Source organism: Piliocolobus tephrosceles, chromosome 2 (assembly GCF_002776525.5).
Source record: "Piliocolobus tephrosceles isolate RC106 chromosome 2, ASM277652v3, whole genome shotgun sequence".
NCBI classification, from domain to species: domain Eukaryota; kingdom Metazoa; phylum Chordata; class Mammalia; order Primates; family Cercopithecidae; genus Piliocolobus; species Piliocolobus tephrosceles.
The window spans coordinates 62,957,412-62,977,873 of record NC_045435.1 but is presented as its reverse complement, the minus strand read 5'-3'; the positions used below and the strand labels follow the sequence as shown (position 1 = coordinate 62,977,873).

The 20,462-nt window shown below is 42.9% G+C and overlaps 1 protein-coding gene across 4 annotated transcripts in view; it reads right to left on the bottom strand.

The window, feature by feature from the left end:
- Window positions 1–6,532: 6,532 nt before the first annotated feature.
- Window positions 6,533–20,462, bottom strand: part of PDZRN3 (PDZ domain containing ring finger 3) — a 238,450-nt gene continuing 224,520 nt past the window's right edge. For 3 of the 4 annotated variants that reach the window (XM_023199922.2, XM_023199939.2, XM_023199929.2), the window contains 5 exons: window positions 15,163–15,261; window positions 13,973–14,035; window positions 12,088–12,189; window positions 9,766–9,882; window positions 6,534–9,035 (listed from right to left, as the gene is read on the bottom strand). In XM_023199922.2, the coding sequence (XP_023055690.1) occupies window positions 7,470–9,035; window positions 9,766–9,882; window positions 12,088–12,189; window positions 13,973–14,035; window positions 15,163–15,261 (1,947 nt within the window). In that variant the 3' untranslated portion in view covers window positions 6,534–7,469. Of the gene's footprint in view, window positions 9,036–9,765; window positions 9,883–12,087; window positions 12,190–13,972; window positions 14,036–15,162; window positions 15,262–20,462 lie in introns of all 4 variants that reach the window. The other variant, XM_023199935.1, reaches the window with a different exon arrangement.

Sequence of the window (20,462 nt, the reverse complement as noted above, 5' to 3'; positions counted from 1 at the left end):
TTTTTTTTTTTTTTTGAAATGACGTTTCCCTCTTGTTGCCCAGGCTGAAGCGCAATGGCGCGATCTCGGCTCACTGCAGCCTCCGCCTCCCGGGTTCAAACAATTCTCCTGCCTCAGCCTCCTGAGTAGCTAGGATTACAGGAGCCTGCCACCATGCCCGGCTAATTTTTGTATTTTTAGTAGAGATGAGGTTTCACCATGTTGGTCAGGCTGCTCTTGAACTTCTGACCTCAGGTGATCCACCTGCCTCGGCCTCCCAAAGTTCTGGGATTACAAGTGTGAGCCACCACGCCTGGCCCCAGTGTACATACTTCTTTTGGAATTATGCTTGTTGCTGAATGAGGGAATACGCTCTAAGCCTGTTTTATAGATTGTACCTGTTGTTCATAAGGGAAACGTCATGATATCTTAGTATTACAGAAGTGTCCCTGGTCAGGAGGAGGAAAAAGGAGAGTTGATGGACTAGAAGTAGAAATATGTCTCATTCCTGTAAAGACTGGCTCAAAAAGAGCCAGAAGTTTAGCAGCCAGTTTAAAAAATTGGTATATATTGGTATTTTATATATATATAGGCATATATATTGGTTTATATTTGATAAGCCTTCCCAAAAAAGTGCCACTTGAAACATTGGTGACTGGGAATCCAGAATGTGTGTGCCCAAGTTCTTAAGGTAACAAAGTCCATAGATACTTGTGACAAGGCCCAGTTTAAACCGGCAACTTCCAAAGACACAGGTCATACTGAAAGTGGTACTTAGATTCTCATTTTTCGGTCAAAACTCAATCCCCTTTGTCCATAAGACTCTCCTCTGAAACCCAACGGGCCGATTTTGTTTGTTCTGGTAACTGTTAAGCATTTATAAAACCCACATTCTATGTCTTAAGCCCCCTGCTTCTCAGAAAATGGCAAAGTTTAAATTATAATTAGGAATTCTTTTAACCCCTGTGTGTTATCTGTGCCTCCAGTTCATGGGCACTGGGAAACTTCTTTGTAAAGGTGGCTGTTTAGTGCCTGTGAAACCTTGTGGCTCTGCTTACAATGCTTTGGCGATCATTTGTGGAAGGAAGATCTGATTGGGTGGCAGCAGGGGTTGCAGAATCTTGCTCTTCAATGTGGAATCACCCACATTAATTTACACAGCAACGTACAATTCAGGACAGGTGTTTCGGGGGGAGGGTAATCAGAGAAGCTGTGGTCCTCAAACCACTTAAATTGCCTTCTTCATTATGCATTCAGTGGGACCATCTCATCAGATCAGGTACTTCTCCGGGGTGGTGGTGAGAACTGGTGGTAAAGACTGTAGCTGGTAAGCCAGGGAAAGGAAGCTCTCTTCCTAAGCTCCTGTGTGTTTCCTGGTGGATGATGGAAAATGGAGCCCTGGATTGGGAAATATGTTCTATCTAGTGGTCAAGGTGGTTGACTTTGCAGAAGTGGATTGACAAAGCTTGTTAAGTTTTTGTCTGCTGTGGCATAAAAATGGGAAGTAACAGGGTTATAAACAGATTAGTCCTGAGCAGAAAAAGGCGGGGCACAAAATAGTCACCAAAGGTCTTCAGATACTAGGTATCTGCTGAAATATATGAGCCTTTTCCCTAGTGCCTGTCACGGAGTTGCTACTTCCAGCCCAGTGATTCACTGGGGTCAGAGAGAGATGGCTTCACTTTTCCCCTCAACCATGCCCCAGCTGGTTGCTTTTCTAAGCCTCCTTTATTTCCTTATTCACAAAATAAGAAAGGTGCCACCCATCAGGTAGGCTACTTATGGTTCAGGGGGTTAGCACACATAAAAGACTTAGCAGTTTCCGGCACATATTAGGTGCTCAATAAAGGTTGGCCATAATGAATAGGTATTTATGGTCAAGTAGACAGTGTCGTTCCTTCCTAACTGCCTCTTTACACACTCAGTTCTCTCTATTCTTTTTCCATTGTTTTTGAGCTCAAGTCATACCTGCCTTTTTTTGTTTGTTTCAAATAGGCCAAATCTCTCTCACTTCAGGACCTTTGTACATGCTATTTTCTGTATTTAACTACCTTTCTAGTTAACTCACATTCATCTATTGACTCTCAGATCAACCATAACTTTTTAAGGGAGAGCCTCTCTGAAATCTGTGGCACTGGCTCTCCTATCTGACCCTTACTCTAATCTTGTTGAGTGCGTATTTGTGTGATGGCTGGATTACTGTTTTCTTTCTCACTGGACCATGAGCTCCAGAGACCTCCCCATGGCCCTAGATTGAGTATGCACATAGTAACTAGTGGATGAAGGAATCCGTGCTGGTTTCTGACATGGCTCCTGGATGCATAAGGTTGTCATAATTCTACAGAGCTGAAACTGCTAGGTCAAACCCACAATGTCTGGGAGACGTGTAGTTCTCCAAAGAGAACTAAAAACACAATTTAATTACTTTCTAGTATATTTTTGAGAGACTCTGATGAGGTTTAGGGAGTTTCCTTTGGCTTTTGAGGATTTTAGCGAGACTTACTAATTGGTGAGCAAGTTTAAATTTGCAATAGCCCCAGTGAAGGAGGGATCATTAGTTCCCTGTTTTTCATTTTAAAAAGATGCTGAGTGCACGGAGGTCAGCATTCTGCCATTGAAAGGCAAAACCACATTATAGGCAAACCACATGTCCCTGTGGACTGTGCCCTTTCAGGATTAGTTGCAACTGGAAGCTAAAGAAAATGAACCATTTAAGCAGAAAAACCCCATTTGAATGAAACTCAGAGAACTACACTTTGTTTTATAACTGCTTTAGGGAATTCACATTTAATCAAAATTGAAGACTACAGCATTTGCCAGGAGAATTCTTATATCTTATCTCAGTTTTAGTGATTTTCTTTTTAATTACTTGATGCTCCACAGAAATCCTAAAATACTTAAAACCGAGAAACAGAAATAAAAGCGGGAGTCTCAATTGCTTGTGGCAGAATTGTTTGCTTCCTTGGTTTTGGGCAATGTTCCTAACAAGTAACCTGTAACCTACCTCTGAAGGCTACAAGTAGATAATTACTTGGTTAATTTTCATATTTCAGTTTATAGTCTTAATTAGTTCTCCAACTAGTATTCCTTAGGCGATATATAATCCCACCTCATCATATTTATGATTTTTGCTATTTGGGATCTCCTGTTTCCATTTAAAAGATGAAAAACTTAGCTTGTGCCCCCACATTCCTAGATATTTATTCATTGTCATGTGTTCTTGCCGAGAGAGTTAGAATATTCTGCAATTTAGAACTCAAAGGGAACTGAGTGAAATGCTTGCTACTCTGAAGTAATTTCTTTGTGATTATGAATGTGTTACAAATATTAACCTAAACTGAACATACTTTGAATTGCTTCTTAGGAGGAGATGGATGCACAGGTAAAGGGCTTGGTATTAGGTAGATGCCAATTCAAATCACATCTTTACACTTGTCTGGGCAAAGTTTTTAATCTGAGTCTTAACTATTGATGAAGCATCTGCTTCATGGAACTGCCCCAAGGATTTAGTGAGATGATGAAGGCAAGGGTTTAGCATGTACTTGCCGATATTTTCTGTATCTGTGCTGCCCAATAGAAGTATAACGCAAGCCACATATGTAATTAAAAATCTTCTAGCATTTACATTAAACAGTTAAAACAGGTTAAATTAGTGATAACTATGCATTTTATTCAATCCAACATATGCAACATATGATTTCTACATAAAAATTATCCAAATATTTTTCATTTTTAAATACAAAGTCATTGAAATCCATTTTCTCAGAACATTTCAGTTTGGACTAACCACATTTTAACTGCTTAATGGCCAGATGTGGCTAGCGGCTACGGGTATTAGGCAGTGCAGCTCAGATGGTCAATACATTCTCATTTCCTTCCCTTTGTATTTTAGAATTAGTTTAAACCTGAGTCATCCAACCAGTGGGGTGGCTGCTATGGAGAATCATAAATCTGTATTCATCGTTCCTCAATTTATGTAGGTGTCAGAAAAACTGCACTATGACTGGAAGAGTATAGGTACTAGTTATAGGTACTAGTGATTTGCTACATTTTAATTGTGTTAAACAGTATAGTTCTAATAGGAAGAAAAGTAGTCCTTGATATGAGAAGTAGGAATTCAAATCAAATAGTGTGCATAAGATGCAGCTGAAATAAAAGTCTGAGAAATAAAAAACCTATAAAGCTATCAAATTCAGTTATTCTAAACTTGGGGTTCTTGCATGCTTAGAGGGGATCTGTGAATGGACTTTGGGGGTATGTGAAGTCTTCAATTATATGTACTTTTTAATTTTCTGCAAATAGAATCTATAGCTTCCATCAGATCCTTCAATGAGCCCAAGAAGTAAAGTACATGCAGCCAGGGTGGTAGAAAGGCCTGTTAGTTATAGTGGATGTTCTGTTTACACAGAAGCTGGGGCTTTACATCAGTGAGAACGAAAGCTAGAAATTGTCTCATCACTATTAGCCAGGAACATTTTCATCCCGACCGCCAGCTAAGAAATGCACTGTGAGGCACTTGGAGCTCATACTTGTTGAAGAAATGGCAGATTCATGATTCCTCTTATGTTCACTCTGGGGCATCCACTGGTGAAATGCATTTGTTTTTTGGTCGAGGGCACAGGATTTAATGCATCTAAGTTAACCGTGCACATGAGGGTGATTCTCCAGAGTATGGGGTGCTAAGAATTGTGGAACCAGGTGTTGGGTTTTGAGTTCAAATCCCAGTTTGGTTATGAATGAGCTGCACTGCATTTCTTTGCCTCCCTGAGTGCCCTGTTCATTGATAAAGTGATGATTTCTAAGATCTCTTCCAATTTCTTTTAGAAGTTAATTGGTTAAATTAGATTTGGGAAGCCTCATATTACACAGAATGTTATGACTAAGTATATCTAGATGATAAAGTGATTTAAAAATAAGTTGAAATCAAAGGATTTAGATTTGGATTTGAATGCATCCTATTATTTCCCTCTACTTCTTCGTAAGTGCAGGAGCTGAGCCCCAAATCCAGACACATGGGGAGCCCTGGTTAGAAACTCCTGTGCTTGGCCAGGCATGGTGGCTCACGCCTGTAATCCCAGCACTTTGGGAGGCCGAGATGGGCGGATCACAAGGTCAGGAGATCGAGCCCATCCTGGCTAACATGGTGAAACCCGTCTCTACTAACAATACAAAAAATTAGCCCGGCGTGGTGGTGGGCACCTGTAGTCCCAGCTACTCAGGAGGCTGAGGCAGGAGAATGGCGTGAACCCGGGAGGTGGAGCTTGCAGTGAGCCTAGATCGTGCCACTGCACTCCAGCCTGGGTGATGAGCGAGACTTGGTCTCAAAACAAAAACAAAAACAAAAACAAAAACAAAAACAAAAAAAACCAAACTGTGTTTGACTGTTTAGGCTAAAGCTGTTCCTGTGGCCATGTAGCCCCCTCTGGCCTTCAATGAGAACACACAAGGAGAGGAAAGGTATTTCCCCATGTAAACTCATATGCTGATATATGCTTTGCAGTAATTTATAATTCATCTGACTGATGATTGTTCGCTGTGAAACATTAACTAGGAAGACAGGGTATGAGGTGACAGGACTGGGAAAGGGGAGCTTCTCCTGGGAGGAGGTAAGGATCAGATTTTGTGGAAAGTTAAAACAGAGAATATCGGGAAACTGAGGCCCTAATAGTACACTTTTTGCAAAAATTTCACCTTGGAGGGCTGATTAATGTAGCAGATGTAATTATCATAACAATGCCTGGTTCTGGAAGAGGTAATGATCAGACATCTTAATAATGAGGAATAAGTATTTCAGTGTTTTATTTGCATTAAGTTGTTTTATTACAAGAGTGACTACTAATTAGTCTAAAGATTCTGGTCCCAAAGGAGGGACTGTGGTTGGAGCAGGGTCTGTGAGAGGAATGTATGTCTGAAATGCCTAAAACACCTGGTCGTTTCAATCCAAATTCCATTTGGATCCGACAGTAAACCAGATGTATGGCATCATGGCAAATAAAAATGACACCATCCTAATCCTATCTTTATCTTACTTATTTTTCAGTAAGTATTACAGCTGAAATTGGTGTAAACATTACAATCAATCAGGAAACAATTTGTAGCAAATTCATTATTTAGGATCCTGGTGGTTGCAGTAGTCAGAAAGATACCAGATTTGAAGCCCACCCAGTTTGGTGACCCCTGTTTTTCTATGAAAATATTGCCTGTTGTGCAGATGCATCTTACAAATGGAAAGCTAGACCTAGCCACCCGGAGTTGTTAGTTATTACTGACAGGCAGTAATGGTTGCAGTAAACGAAAGAGATTTCACTGTAAACATGGCCCTGATTGATAAACTTGCTCATAGCTATTCTTGTTTATAGGATATTGGGCCAGGCCGAAACTTTCTGTGAGACAGGCAGTCAGAATGCAGGGGTTGTATGGTAAATTTGACCCTGTGTTCTTCACTGCTAGACCTTGGCTTTATATCCATGAGGCTGAATGCGAAGGCATCAGATGGTCTAAAATACTTAAATCCTTCCAAAGTAGCAGGTAATACAACCAAGGGAAAAAAAGCAAACACTGCAAAAGGCTTTTATTTTATAGGCACCACTGCAAAATGAGGAATCACATCAAAACATATCAAATAGAAAATAATAATTTATTTTAACTTCATTTTACTTAATGTTTGTAACTAATAATGACTTTGTGAACTTGCTTGTATAAGTCTGTACCTTCAAATCTACAAAGCAAAAGTTTACTACAATGAGCACTTAAAATTCCACAAACCATCTCCATCCACAACTTTCCTGTACATGCAAATTCTTTCAATGGGCTGCAATATTTGCAAACATGCTTTAAACTTCCATAAAGCTGCATGATATTTTGCTTTCTGCTAAAACCTTTACACTCTCTTGGGAACCTTAACCAGGAAAATGTTTAAATGTATATCCCAACTCTAAATGCTGCCGGTTTGGTTACGTGTATTACATCGTTAACCACCAGGTTGGGTGGTTTTGAGTTGAAACCTTCACCTAAACAATATCTTAACGGTCACGCATATGAAACACATTCAGTAACGTAACATTATAAAATAGGGTTCCATTAAAAATACATACTGGCAGTTGTATTTGTGTTTTTAGGCAGGAAAAAAAGCGTGTTTAAGTTTTTAATATGAATATAGTTTAAACAAATTATTCTGTGAAAGTATGCTTAATAAAAGATCTTTCTGAAATTTAAACACTTTATGTAAAAGGGTACAGGTAGAAAAGTACAATTGCTATTTGAAAAAAGCTCTGTTTGTTAATATTGCCTTCCAAGATAGTAAGGGTGTTTTTCTCTCTCTCCCCTTAAAATAGACCTATGACACCCAGAGTTGTAGGGTCTGCAAATTTGGACTATAAACATGAAGACCGTATTTATCTTATATACAAAAACTTGCCGCATTGAACGAGGCAGGAATTTCTACCCTAGTGGTAGTGGTCTCTTTTATGTACATAATGCAGAAGTGAAAATTATACAGTAGTCACCGATAGGAAGGAATTGTATACTCTAGTGCCGTCCGGGGATTTTGTGCCGTGGGTTAAGAGTTCCTGGATCGTCATCCAGTTATCGAAGATTTTTTTATTCCTCTTCTTCATCATCTTTTTGTGGCTTAGTTCGAGGATGTTCATCTCCTTCCTGTCGTCGGCTGCTTGCTGCTCCTTGAGACAATCCAACCTGCTCTGCATCATGAACTCGCGCCGCCGCCGCTGCTCCTTGGCCTTCACCAAGTGCTGCTTCCTCTCCTCCTTGCTCCAGTAGCGCCCCATCTTCATCTCACTCACCGCGTCGTCGTCGGTGGTCATGCCGCTGCGCTCTTCCCGGATCTTCAGGGCGCGCTCCCGCAGCAGGCGGTCCCGCACGGGCCTCTTGGTGATGTAGCGCGTCCCGTCGCTGCGAATCTTCACCTTCCACTCCATGCGCGGCTCCGACGGGGAGGGGGAGCTCAGGTCCTTGCACATACTCACCAGGCTCATCTGGCTCTGCGCGTACTCCACGGCCGACTTCTGCTGGATCAGCTGCATGTAGCTCTGGTAGTGCTGGGCGTGCGCCGGGATGTGCGCGTGCTTGTATGGGGAGTGGTGGTAGGAGGGCAGGTAGGCGCTGCCCAGCTTCTGGCTGGGCGTGGGGCTCCGGCTCCCGTCGCTGGCTCTCAGCTCTTTGCTTTCCAGGGGCTGGCTGGGGTCCAGCTCTTTCAGGGACGGGCTATAGGTAGGGGTGCCCACTTCGGGATCTTCCGTGATGGACAGCAGATTCTTTGGGGCTGGCCCATAGGCTTCTGTGGTCGCCACAGCCCCTTCGCTGCTCGGGCAGCTGATGCCCTCCGCTGCTCTCCTCAAGGAGTTGTCGGGGGAGATCTCCAGGGTGAGCGGGGTACTGCGGCAGCTCTCGCCCGTGTTGTAGGCGCTCGAGCTGTCCTTGTCGGATTTCTCCGGGAGCTCGGTGATGTCCGAGAGCTCGTGCCTGCGCACGTCAATGCTGGTGTTGTAGTTGCGGAAGCCGCTGTTATGTAGCATCCAAGACTCGCGGTACTGCTCCTTGAGCTGCTGCATCTTGTGGGCGCGCACGATGCTGAGGCACTCCAGCTCGATGCTGCGCAGCTCCTCGTTCAGCAGCTCCAACTCCTTGTCCACGCTCTCGGGGTCGCTCTTGCCGGCGTCCAGGGGGCCGCTAGGGTAGTACAAGCCATAAGGAGTGGCGCTCTTCACCTGGCACTTGAGCTCCAGGAGCTCGCGGAAGCGCTCGCACTCGTCCACCGGGATCCCCAGGTAGTCGGCGTCCGTGCAGTCGGCCGAGATGAAGGACTCGTTGCTGAAGGGTAGGTCGCCGCTGCCCAAGGTGTCCTGGCTGCAGGTGAGCTTCCTCTGCCCCGCCAGCGGGTTGGAGGATGCGGTGGCATCGTCGCCGTTGTTCTCTTGCTCCGAGCTCTCGTCATTGCGGGTGCTCTCGTCGGTCCGCCCCACACCGCTGTCCTTCTCGTGCTGGTTGGACAAGATGGTGGCTGTATCTGTGGTCCCACCGTCTTCCTCGTGCTTCTTCTGCATAAAAACAAGAACAAAGGGTCACAGTGAGGGAGGCCTACGCAGCAGGTACTCAGGTTTGACCTTTCCTTGCAGTGTTTCTGGATAGGGCAGGCTGTACATTTCTAAGGCCGAGGGGCAGCATCTGACAGTAGGACCAGGTCAAGAGCGCGGGCCTTAGCCACACTTACCCATGTCTACCTGGGCAAGTCACTTATTCTTGTTCTTGTCCTCAGTTTTGTAAAATGAGGATAATAATAGTCACTTTATCTCAATGAATGATTCTGTTAAATCAATCAGTACACATGTAGGATGTATAAAGGTCCTTGTTTAGCTCATACAGGACTCAGTAAGTGGCTCATTAAGACTCTGACAATGGTAGTAGCATAGTAGGGAGCTGGAGAGCTCCAAGTAGCTCAGGTTAAACAGAGGGGATTGCTTTACTTTGGAAAACACGGCTTTTTCCCATCTATGGTAATGCCGACGCATATGTTTTCCAAACAAATTATCATAAGGTCAGCTTTGCTTTGGCAATGGTGCTTAGATTTAAAAGCTTAGCTAGGGACAGTACCAGCTTGCATTTCACTGGTCTGGTGCTCAAATAGAAAAGTACTTGAGGCTGTTTTCTTGCTGTCTTCCAGGTGGATAAGCTTCTGATGGTCTTTAGTGCCATAAAGGGGGATGGAGGAAGCAGACTTTCCTACAGCTCAGCAGGGCAGAGTGTCAGGGACTGGTGCATGGGCGTTACCTGCTGAAGCACACTAGCTGTGAATTGCATGGCCTGGTGGTGCTGCTCCTCCAGCATGTCCATGTGCAGGTCATCCAGAAAGTCGTTCCTGTCATCGTCCATCCAGCCCTCATCCAGCTGCAGGCAAGAGCAGCCAACACATGCCTTAGAAGTTTCCTTTCATGTTCATTTATGTTTTTTAAAAAATGACATTACCTTGGGGAAAAATATTTCCAGGGCTTCCTCCAAGAGTCATCAAAATGCAGTCTGCCCAACGATTTGCCGTTAAGTCAGGAAACTATCCCACCCTCACATTAAAGAGACCTCCAACCCTACACTACAAACTGGGGAAGTCTTTAATATCCATGATTTTTCTTTTTTCAGGGTGAAACTCTTTCATCCATCTCAGCTACTTTCAGTGCAGTAAGACAACTGTGTAGGAGGGTCAGATTTAGCTGTTCCCCCTGCTTGCTGGACCAGACACAAGTTTAACAGGTCCCATAGAAAAATGATTTTTAGTGTGAAAAGAGTTCCTTCTGATACAGCAACTAGCTGTTTGGCTTGGGCAAGGATATCAGGTTTTTTGTTTTTTCTTTTTTTTGAGACAGAATCTCGCTCTGTCTCCCAGGCTAGAGTGTAGTGGCATGATCTTGGCTCACTGCACCCTCTGCCTCCCGAGTAGCTGGGATTTGGGATTACAGGCATGCACCACTACGCCCAGCTAATTTTGATATTTTTAGTAGAGATGGGGTTTTACCATGTTGGCCAGGTGGGCCTCATCCTGACCTCAAGTGATCCTCCTGCCTCGGCCTCCCAAAGTGCTGGGATTACAGGCATGAGCCACTGAGCCTGACTGGATATCACTTTTAAAAGGCCTTTATCTGCCTTGCCCTAAAAAGAGTGAACTATTCAGAAGTTGGCACTCTATAGCTCATGGGCTGAATCCAGCCTGCTATTTTTGTAAATAAAAAAAAAAAAAACTTAATGAGAACACAACTATGCCCATTCGCTGACATAAATGTCTATGTCTGCTTTTGCATTAGAGTGACAGAGTCTAGCAGAGATGGTATGGCCACCTGAGTCAAACATTTACGATCTGGACCTTTAAGAAAAAGTTTGTGACTGTGGGTGAGATGACAGCTGAAGTTCCCTTTGAGCTCATGAGGCTTCCATCTGTGGAGAATCAGATGCCCTGTATGCCGCTGTCTCTAGGCTACTTTTTCAACTGGGTTTCATACTGATATGGTTTGGCTGTCCCCACCCAAATCTCACCTTGAATTGTAACTCCCATAATTCCCACATGTTGTGTGAGGGACCTCATGGGAGATAATTGAATCATGGGTGCAGTTTTCCTCATCCTGTTCTCATGGTAGTGAGTAAGTCTCATGAAATCTAATAGTTTTATAAGGGGAAACCCCGTTTGCTTGGTTCTCATCTCTCTTCCCTGCTGCCATGTAAGACGTGCCTTTTGACTTCCACCATGATTGTGAGGCCTCCCCAACCATGTGGAACTGTGAGTCCATGAAACCTCTTTTTCTTTATAAATTACCCAGTCTTGAGTATGTCTTTATCAGCAGCATGAAAACGGAGTAATACACATACCTAAAGAGATCTACTACTGGACTGCCCTAGATGTGTTGCTGGAGCCATTCTAAGTGGATCAAGAGTGCCACCTGGGAGAGTTCATGATTCCTTCTGTGGAAGGAGTTATTATAACACAGTGGTTTCTGAATCAGATTACTTGGGCCTGAACCCCTCCCTGCTTTATCACCCTCCTTCTGGGGCTTTTCTGGGTAACTTTTGAACCTCTGGAAACTTGAATCTCTTGGGAGGGCTCTCCTGTGTGTAAAGTGATCCACGGAGAGTCTAGCCCTTATTTGGTGGTCATATCAGTTTTAATTATTATTTATCATTCAATATTTCTTTTATTTTGAAAGAGCAATGTTTAATTTCCCATACTCTGCTACTGTAAATGGAACCTGCACAGATCAAGGCTGGAACACGTGTTAGGCCTTGGGAAGTCAAACGTCTTGATGGTCATGACTCCAGTGGTCATGACTCCAGTTGTGTTTTCCATTCCATTCTGTTTCCTTTTCCTTCCCTATGATCCCTGCATTAACCAACCTGATGGGCCTGCAGTATAGATGTCAGGGTGGGTATCTAACCAACCTTACATGGCTAAATCATAAAGTGGATTCTAAGTCACAGCAAGTTTGATTACATTTCTAGGGTACAAAGCACTTTCAAGTTCACAGCCAATACGCAGGTGCTCTTTTCCAAGCCTGGGGACCTGAGCTTTTGATTTTAGAAATACCCAGTTTCATCTGTAGGAAGCCGATTTACCTGGAGTTCAGGCCTTGCAATCAGCAATGAAAAATTTTTATTTTCTTCACTGGTTAGAAGAGCCACAGCCTCCTCTCGGTTCTGCACCTCTATCCCATTGATCTTTAAAAAAAAAAAAAAAAAGGGTGGTGGGGAGTGGGGAGACAAATAGTATGATTAGATGGTGCAAAATCATTCTCTTTTATTTCAGACCTGCATTTGTCACCCACTCACAGCTGGAACATAAAACTTCCCTGTAGCTGGAAAAGAATACTGATTTTAGGAAGGAAAAGTCTTGCTCAGAACAATGCAGTTTCTCTGGTCTACAAAGGAGCCTCCATGAGTGTAGTTCAGGAGGTGACTGTGATGTGTGGAGTGTGACCAGAAGGGGCTGGACCTCTAGAAGACAGCACTGAGAAAAATCATAATGCTGTGCGGAGGGAATATGTAAGTAATTAGACATAATATTCAGGCAGGAGTATATATGTAGACATTATTGGATAATATAGAAGAAAAAGCAGCAGTGGGTCTGATGTGAACATTATGGAAACTGAGGTTAAGAAAAGGGAATAGAATTATACATGGTGTTTTGTGTCCCCAGTTTGACACTTAAACTTCTTTAGGCCAGGCAGAGGGTCAAATGGGCATGACACTCTCACTATCACACTTGATTAACCCTCTTGCAGGATTTTTGGTTGCATGTCCTGGTGACTTTGACCCCTGTTGGTCTGGAGGTCTTAATCCTGGTGGAACGCCACCTCCAGGGAACACAGCACTGGTTCCACTGAATTGGAAGTGGAGCCCTCCACATGCCCCCTTACACCAGTGAGCCAACAGGCAGCAAAAGGGGTGACTCTATTGGTTGGAGTGATTGCCTTCAATTACCAAGGGAAAATGGGCTTGCTGTGATGCAGTGGAGGTGGGGAGGACTGTGTCTGGAACCCAGGGGATTCCTTGGAGTACCTCTGAGTGCTTCCATTCTTAGTAAAGGTTAATGGAAAACTCCAGCAACCAAAAAAAAAAAAAAAAAAAAAAAAAGGCAGTATGCTGAGGACCCTGACCCTTCAGGTGTGAAGGTTTGGGTCACTTCCCTGTCACTTCCCTAGGGCAAGCGATCCTGAGCAGCACAGGTTCTGGCTGAAGGCTAGAGAAACCCAGAGTAGGCACTGGGAGAAGAAAATCAAAATGACTTGTGGTGAGGTATGCAATGAGAAAAACACAGTGGATTAGGAATGAGAGGATATGAATGAGAAGAGAGAAAGCTAAGCCTTGTGGACACAATGAAGCCAAGAATCTCAATTCTGTGAGATTAAAGAAGGTCGTAGCCAAAAGAGACATGAATGGTCTCATTTGGACTAGAAGGAGCAACAGGGCTCGAGGTCAAGTAATGACCCTCAGAAGCGATTCTAGGATGGTTAGATGTTGAGTCAGAAAATTTATAAGACTTTTCCATCGATTCTGCTAAATTTGCCAAAAATGTTCCCATTTTATGGACGAGACTCTGAAATGCTTGGTCCAAAGTTAATCTTTCAGAGAAATCTAAAACGAGAATTATGTTAGTTCACAAGTTGTAAACTGTTGGCCTGACTTTGGCTCACTGATGTTTGTTTTGATCCAAATAGAATGAAAGAAAATGAGGAGAACTGGCTCAAGTTTTTTGCAAGGCCCTCTTTGGACAGAACATGCCCCATCTAGTTTGTCTCAGTCCTCACCACTCCCTGTTGCATCTTATGACTCAGAGTTAGCCTCACAATTAGTTTAACTTGTCTGGCCGCACTACACATCTGTGTTTGTGATCCCTGTTCTTTAACCTCTTCTGCAATTTCAACCCTAGACCTATCATTAGAACCAGTTTGCTCTTTAGTCATAGGCCCCTTATGAGGCCATTGTTTGGAAGTGGACTTACCTGGATAATGCGGTCTCCTTCTCGGATGCGCCCATCCTTGGCTGCAATGCTGTTAGGGTCAATCTGAAACACACATGGACCATCTCAGCACAAACGCAGATATGCATGAAAATAAAAGCAGCACTTTCAAAGCCATCTCTAACACACAGTCATGCTCATCCCTGTGTTTCTGTTTTGCACAGAAATAAACAAGACTTAGTGTCGTGCAAGGAGAGGCAAACATGAGCTGATCTGCTTCTAAGCCCTTTCTAGGGCCGGTTCTTGGATCCCTGCATAGCAACTCTATTACACAGCAGTGTGTGCAGGCTCTGCTGATCTGAGGAGGCACAGCTGACTTTTATTGCATGCATGGTAATTAAAATAAAATCAATGCTGTAGAACAGGTTAAAGGATACCCTTCATTATGTTGACTAGCAACCATACCTTATTTTATACCAAGTACTTGTATTAAAATTTGGAAAATAACTTTAAGTTTGAAATATCATTGGGACAAGCAGGACTGATAAGGGGAGGGATGCCCCCAAACGCAGAAAGGCTGGGTTAACTTAAGCTTGGTGGATGACATACAACCAAAGAGACAATTTCGGAGTCTAGTAGTTCGTTCTGTAGTGACAGATTTTATTTCCTGACAAAATTGGGTTTCTGTGATTGCAAGGATGCAAGTGCCCTGTAGTTTCCATACTGAAACCAGCTGCTTTGTATATCTTCTCAAGGAAGATCAAAACAGCATGCATCTATGTAGTTTGATAAGTACATACAAAAGTCACAGTTAACTTATATGAACTCAACTGTATATACTCCACCAAGAGGAAAAAAAAGAGTGAGAGACAGAGAGAGAGGCTTTAAAAAGTGTTAAGTGATTCCACCCACCATTCCACTCAATGAACATGAGTTGGGAAATGTGAATCTGCTGTTCCCTCGGGGCTAAACACACAAAACCATGTAAACGGCTCCATTTTATGGCTGATTTGCAGGCTTCTCAAGGGTAATTTTGCCTTAAGTACTCACATTAGAACTTAACCTCCATGGAAAGATGCAGTGCCATGGAGTGTGATGAGGGGGACAGAATAATTTGTGTCTTTCCAAAGAGTTCTTGATGAGGTGTGGGTTAGGGTTGGTGAACATATAAAAGAAAAAAAACCCTTTTGGTCTTGATATGATAGTTACAAAAACAAAATCAGCCTTTGTACCTCACTGATGTAAATCCCAATGTCATCTTCATCGTCCGTCCGGTAGCACACAGTGAGGCCCAGCTTGTCCTGGCTGTTCATTCTGTAGAGGTCCACTTCCTAGACAAAGAAAGGCATTCCCAGTGAGACTGCGGCAGGCAATGTGAGTTGAGGGGATGTCAAATGCTTTAAAAATATTATCTTTAAATGATGAACTGGATTTCTTTGCATTCAATTGTGTAGGGCCGGTTAACTTACTAAAAAAAAAAAGTGATTATGGACACAGGATCAATGCCTAGGGCATTTCTGACCTTTCACTCAATATAAAGTCATTTTGAAAATAGTTATTTCATTGATCCCCCAAAGAAAAATTACCCATATTTCACTCAGAGTCAAGACTTCTGGGGCAGGGCTTTTTAAAAGCACTTTTTCAATGTCTGCCACAAACCAGAATATTTCCATACCCCAAACCAACCAGCCATTTCAGTACAAATGTTTCCAATGTGTTTGGTTAGATTATTTCACATTGCGTTCCCTTAATATTCACAGTCATAGAACTTGCAAACAGATTACACATAAATTGATCCAAGAAAGGAGGGTAACGTGATAGTGTGCAATTAGTGTTCTCCACAACAGCTGTGATATTTACAGTTGAGAAATTAGTTTCAGCCGCTATTACTGCAAATTAAATAAGATAAAAGCAAAGCGAGCCCAAACGCGGGACACATGCTATTGTATTTGCCAATTAGTCTGTGCTTCAGAATGAAGTCAGAACTTTGGAAAATGTCGGAGCCTTAGTGGGGGGCCATCCTGGGGCTCTCAGTGTAATCAGGCTAAGTCATTCCCCTGCCCACTTTGCCAATGACTTGTGCAAGTTTTTGTAGCTCTAAGCTGCAGGCCTATTTGAAGGGCCACGTGATAAGTTCTCTGGCAGATCCTCTGGTCTAATTTTTAGTGTTATCTAATCACCAAGCAGGAGAATGGAGGGGCTCAGAGATGGGGTCTTCGTGCCACTGTATCTGGGGACTATTTCCAAGTGGCCTCTCTCAAGGGTCTTCTTAGAGGGGAAGGAGAATGTAGCTGTCTATGTGGAGAAGCTCAAAGCAGTTATATGGCAGATAATTCTTGAACTCTCCCCGATGAAAGGCAGGGTGCCAGGCACCATGGACACTTCCTAGGTGGAGGAACAGCAGGTGTAAAAGGCCCTGGGCCAGCATGGCCAGAGCCCCATGTACAAAAAGGGGAGAAGTGGGCTGAGGGTGGCCAGGTGGCAGAGCTAGACCAGGCATGGCCCATAGGCCAGCATGAGCAGCTAAGATTTTATTTCAACATCATGGGAACCCATCAAAAGGTTTCAAGTGAGGACTGCCATGATCTTAATGACTTTCAGCAGTCTCTCTTGCTGATCTATAGGGTATAATGTGGTGGGGAAGAGTTGTAACTATGAAGATAGATGTTCAGATCCCAACTCTCCCTCTTTCTAGCAGCTTGATCATGAGCGTGTTACTATATCTAAGGTCTGTGTCTCCACTAGTACCTGTCATCCGGCCTCCCAGAGTCACCAACGTGAGACACACAGAGCTCTTAGCACACTGACTGCCCCGCAGAAAGTCCATGGTCACTGGTAGTATAATAATTACATGCAGGTATGGTTACTTGCCTGAAGTCACAAGAAGTTGTTTGTGGTAGAGTGGGTGTATTTCAGTGCCCCTCTTAATAAGATTATTTTCTGAACACTGATATGTTAATTCAACAGCTTCCTAATTATAGCTCTAGCAATATGGTAAATTCTCATTAAATGAAACCCCATTAATTTCTGATAATTGAGTTAGGTGGAAATTTCTTCATTTTTGAGATATATACTAAGTGGGCTTAAGGGTCATATTTAACAACGAGAGCAAGCCTAAATACTTGGGTTTCTAAATACTTCGGAATAACCAATTTGCATACCACAAATATACTAGGCATACATCATCCTCTTATGTTTCAAACACATCCCCCTGTCTCTCTTAGGGTACACTTCATTTGAATATGAGTAACAGGGAACACTTTTTCAGTTTTGACATTTCCTTGAGGTTAGTGTGAATCAACAAAATATCATGACTGTGTAGGTCCAACTGCACAGATGCAGCTCAAATGCTGCCACTTAGCCTGGTGCTATTCCTGCAGGAGACACATCTTGCTGAAACAAGTCCACATGCAACCCAAGCAGAGAGAGACAGCAGTGGGAAGATTGTAGGAAGAAAAATGAGAAAGACGAGAGATGTTGATAATTCAAGTTGCAGCTTTTTCTGAATGGCTGGCCGCCAAGGTGATTCTCTCTCAAGGAAGTACAGAAGGTACTATAGTTCTACTGGACTTTCTTCTGCTCCTCCTCCTCCTCCTCCTCCTCCTCCTCCTCCTCAAAGCATGCTTCCTGGTCATGATGAGGTGAGCACAGAAATGAAGGGAAGTGTTCAGAAACCTCTACAGCAAATGGACATTGTCATGATAACCAAGGGCATGATTAGCAGATTTGTCTCACTGGACAAAGTGTAGACCAGTTCAGGTGTTGGTGAACACGTCGCAGATGGGGTGAGTTACACAGTCACACACAGTAGGACCACGTATTGGTTAGAGACAGACTGAAAAGTAAACAAACCAGCCAACCTGGTCCTTGTGGCTTTTGAGCACAGTCTGGCAAGCACAACTCTGTAATATACTTCTAGATTTGAGTGTTCCATTTGAAAGGCATAAGGTACGAGGAGTATTCAAGTAAGAAAAAGACTCCTAAAGAATGTGATATTGACACTCTGTTATGCAGAAAACGATTAGATTTATTTGGCCTACTACCAAACATGTAGGTGGCCTGATGTCATGAGACTTTAGAATACAATTTTGATAAAACCTAACCTGAAAAGCATTTCTGTCCTATCTTTTGTCAGTATTTTGATTGACAGAGATTTGGAGGACTATTAAGCTATAGAGTAGTTGACATTAGTTCATGTTGCTAATCATGATTATTTTTTCTGTATGTTTTTCCTTCTGAATCTGTTAATTCCTCCAACAAATCTTTATGACTTCTTTTAATCAGGGAGAAAACTTTCTTAGAACAAAGTTTCAGGCTAGAACAGAAGATATTCAAAACATTTATTGTTTTAAGATATTTTCATCTGAATCAAGAACCACTTATGCTTCCTTCCTTATACGCTGCCACTAACCTCACCTGTGTTTAGTAAAATTAGTAATCGATTCTTCACAAATGCTAACTGTTTGACATGTTTGCATGGGAGAGAAGAAGGTCCCATTAATAGTTCTATTCCCAGTTAGTGTTCATTTTAGAACACATTTTAGAACACTCCCTCACAACAGCAGAATGGCATAGAGCCCAACACTGCGTTTAGCCTTTGACTCCCATCACAAATCCTCTCAGGACAAACCGTCATGGGGATAGTCACGTTCTCAGTTTGATCTTTAAAACGGACATAAGAATGCTAGTGTTCTACTTCAAGGGCAGCACTCCAGGAGCATTTTTCTGTCTTAGAAGTGGTCTGTGTTATCAAAGGATGAGTGATATTGGATGAACAAATGCTGGTGAAGCACATTTCCAAATAACAAAGCAAAGGGTATTCTGGAGCTTACTCTAGGTATTTACTTGACACTGATGTGAGATAGGAAGGTGTGGGCTATAATATTTCCTTGCCTTATCTGGCCCTTCTTGGAACTCTAAACAAAAGCCAGAAAAGCTTCATTTAGAAGGCACAGGATACGACTTAGCCTCGGTCATTTAATTTTCAAGGGATGGTTCAACATCACAGAGAAGAATCTGGTTGCTGACAGTTAAGCACGGAGTGATCCATAATAGGCTTTCAGAAGCTCTTGAAAAACAACCGTGTAAGAGCTGTCATTGTCTCTGTATCTGTATGGATTTATGGTTTACCTTGTTTTCTTAAAAAGAAGATTACAGTAAGGCAATGGTAGCTGAATAACGAATTGTGCAATGAAAGCAGTGTCTAGACTTGTATGCTGTGCACAGTAGGTGCTCAATAAAATTGAATGAACTTCAGAGTCCAAGGCAGGATGATCCAAATGAAAAACCAGTTTGGTTCCATCTTTAATGAGGGAGGTTGCCTTGAGCAAGTCATTGAACTTCGACAAACTTAGGCATTCTGTGATTTTAAGACACAATATTTTGGGGACTCAGTGGAAAGTAAAATTCCTCAAACTTACTGGGTGGTTTGTAAATTCTCAGCATTTCTGTGTGACTGATCTAGTTTTACACAATTGAGCATATTGCTGAAAGCACAGAAGTTATCAGTATGTATCTGTCTGTGATGGAGATAAGATTTCAAAGATGACTATTAATCAAACTGGTATGAATAATGTAGTAGCATTATCTGGATTACAGCTACCCCTGTTACTGGTATCTTGTTGCTTACTGGTCTAGATGGACTGTTGATAAAAACGAACAGCTAAGCCTGACATTTCAGATGAAATTGAAACAATATTCCAATTAAGAGTTTTAAGAGGGCCATTCCACCTTGTTGATTCAAACTCTCTGTTTCAGCATCAGCTACTTTAATCAAAGGGGATCTCAAAGACTCATTTCAATGCTTTATCCACCTCCAGGAAGACTGGCCACTAAAGCATAACTCTTCAACTTATTGGTCCAGGTTTCTGTGCACATTTATCTCAACAGTTTCCATGGTGTTATGTGGGATATAGAAATATCTCTAAAGACTGCATTTTCCCTCAAGGACCTTATGTTTGAGATAGGGTAACAAGGCATTTTATTCCTTCATTCAAAAAACATTTCCGGGTGCCTACTATATGCCAGACATGGTCTGGGCAAAAGGAACATATGGTAAATGAGTTAGACAAGAGCCTAGCTCTCAGGGAGCTTGTATTCTAGTGGGGAAGACAGATAAGAAGTAAATAATGGGCTGGGTGCGGTGGCTCATACCTGTAATCCCAACACTTTGGGAGGCCAACGCAGGCAGATCACTTGAGGGTCTGGAGTTTGAGACCAGCCTGGCCGATAAGGTGAAACCCTGTCTCTACTAAAAATACAAAAATTAGCCAGGTGTGGTGGCACATGCCTGTAATCCCAGCTATTTGGGAAGCTGAGGCAGGTGAATTGCTTGAACCTAGGAGGCAGAGACTGTGGTGAGCCAAGACTGCACCACTGCACTCCAGCCTGGGTGACAGAGCAAGACACAGTCTCAAGAAAAAAAAAAAAAAAAAAAGTAAATAATGGTACTGGTAGCATAGGGGTGCTTCAGAGAGTAGCCAGGGAAGCTCCTCTGGAGAGGTGACATTTGGAGAAAAGATTGAGGCATGTA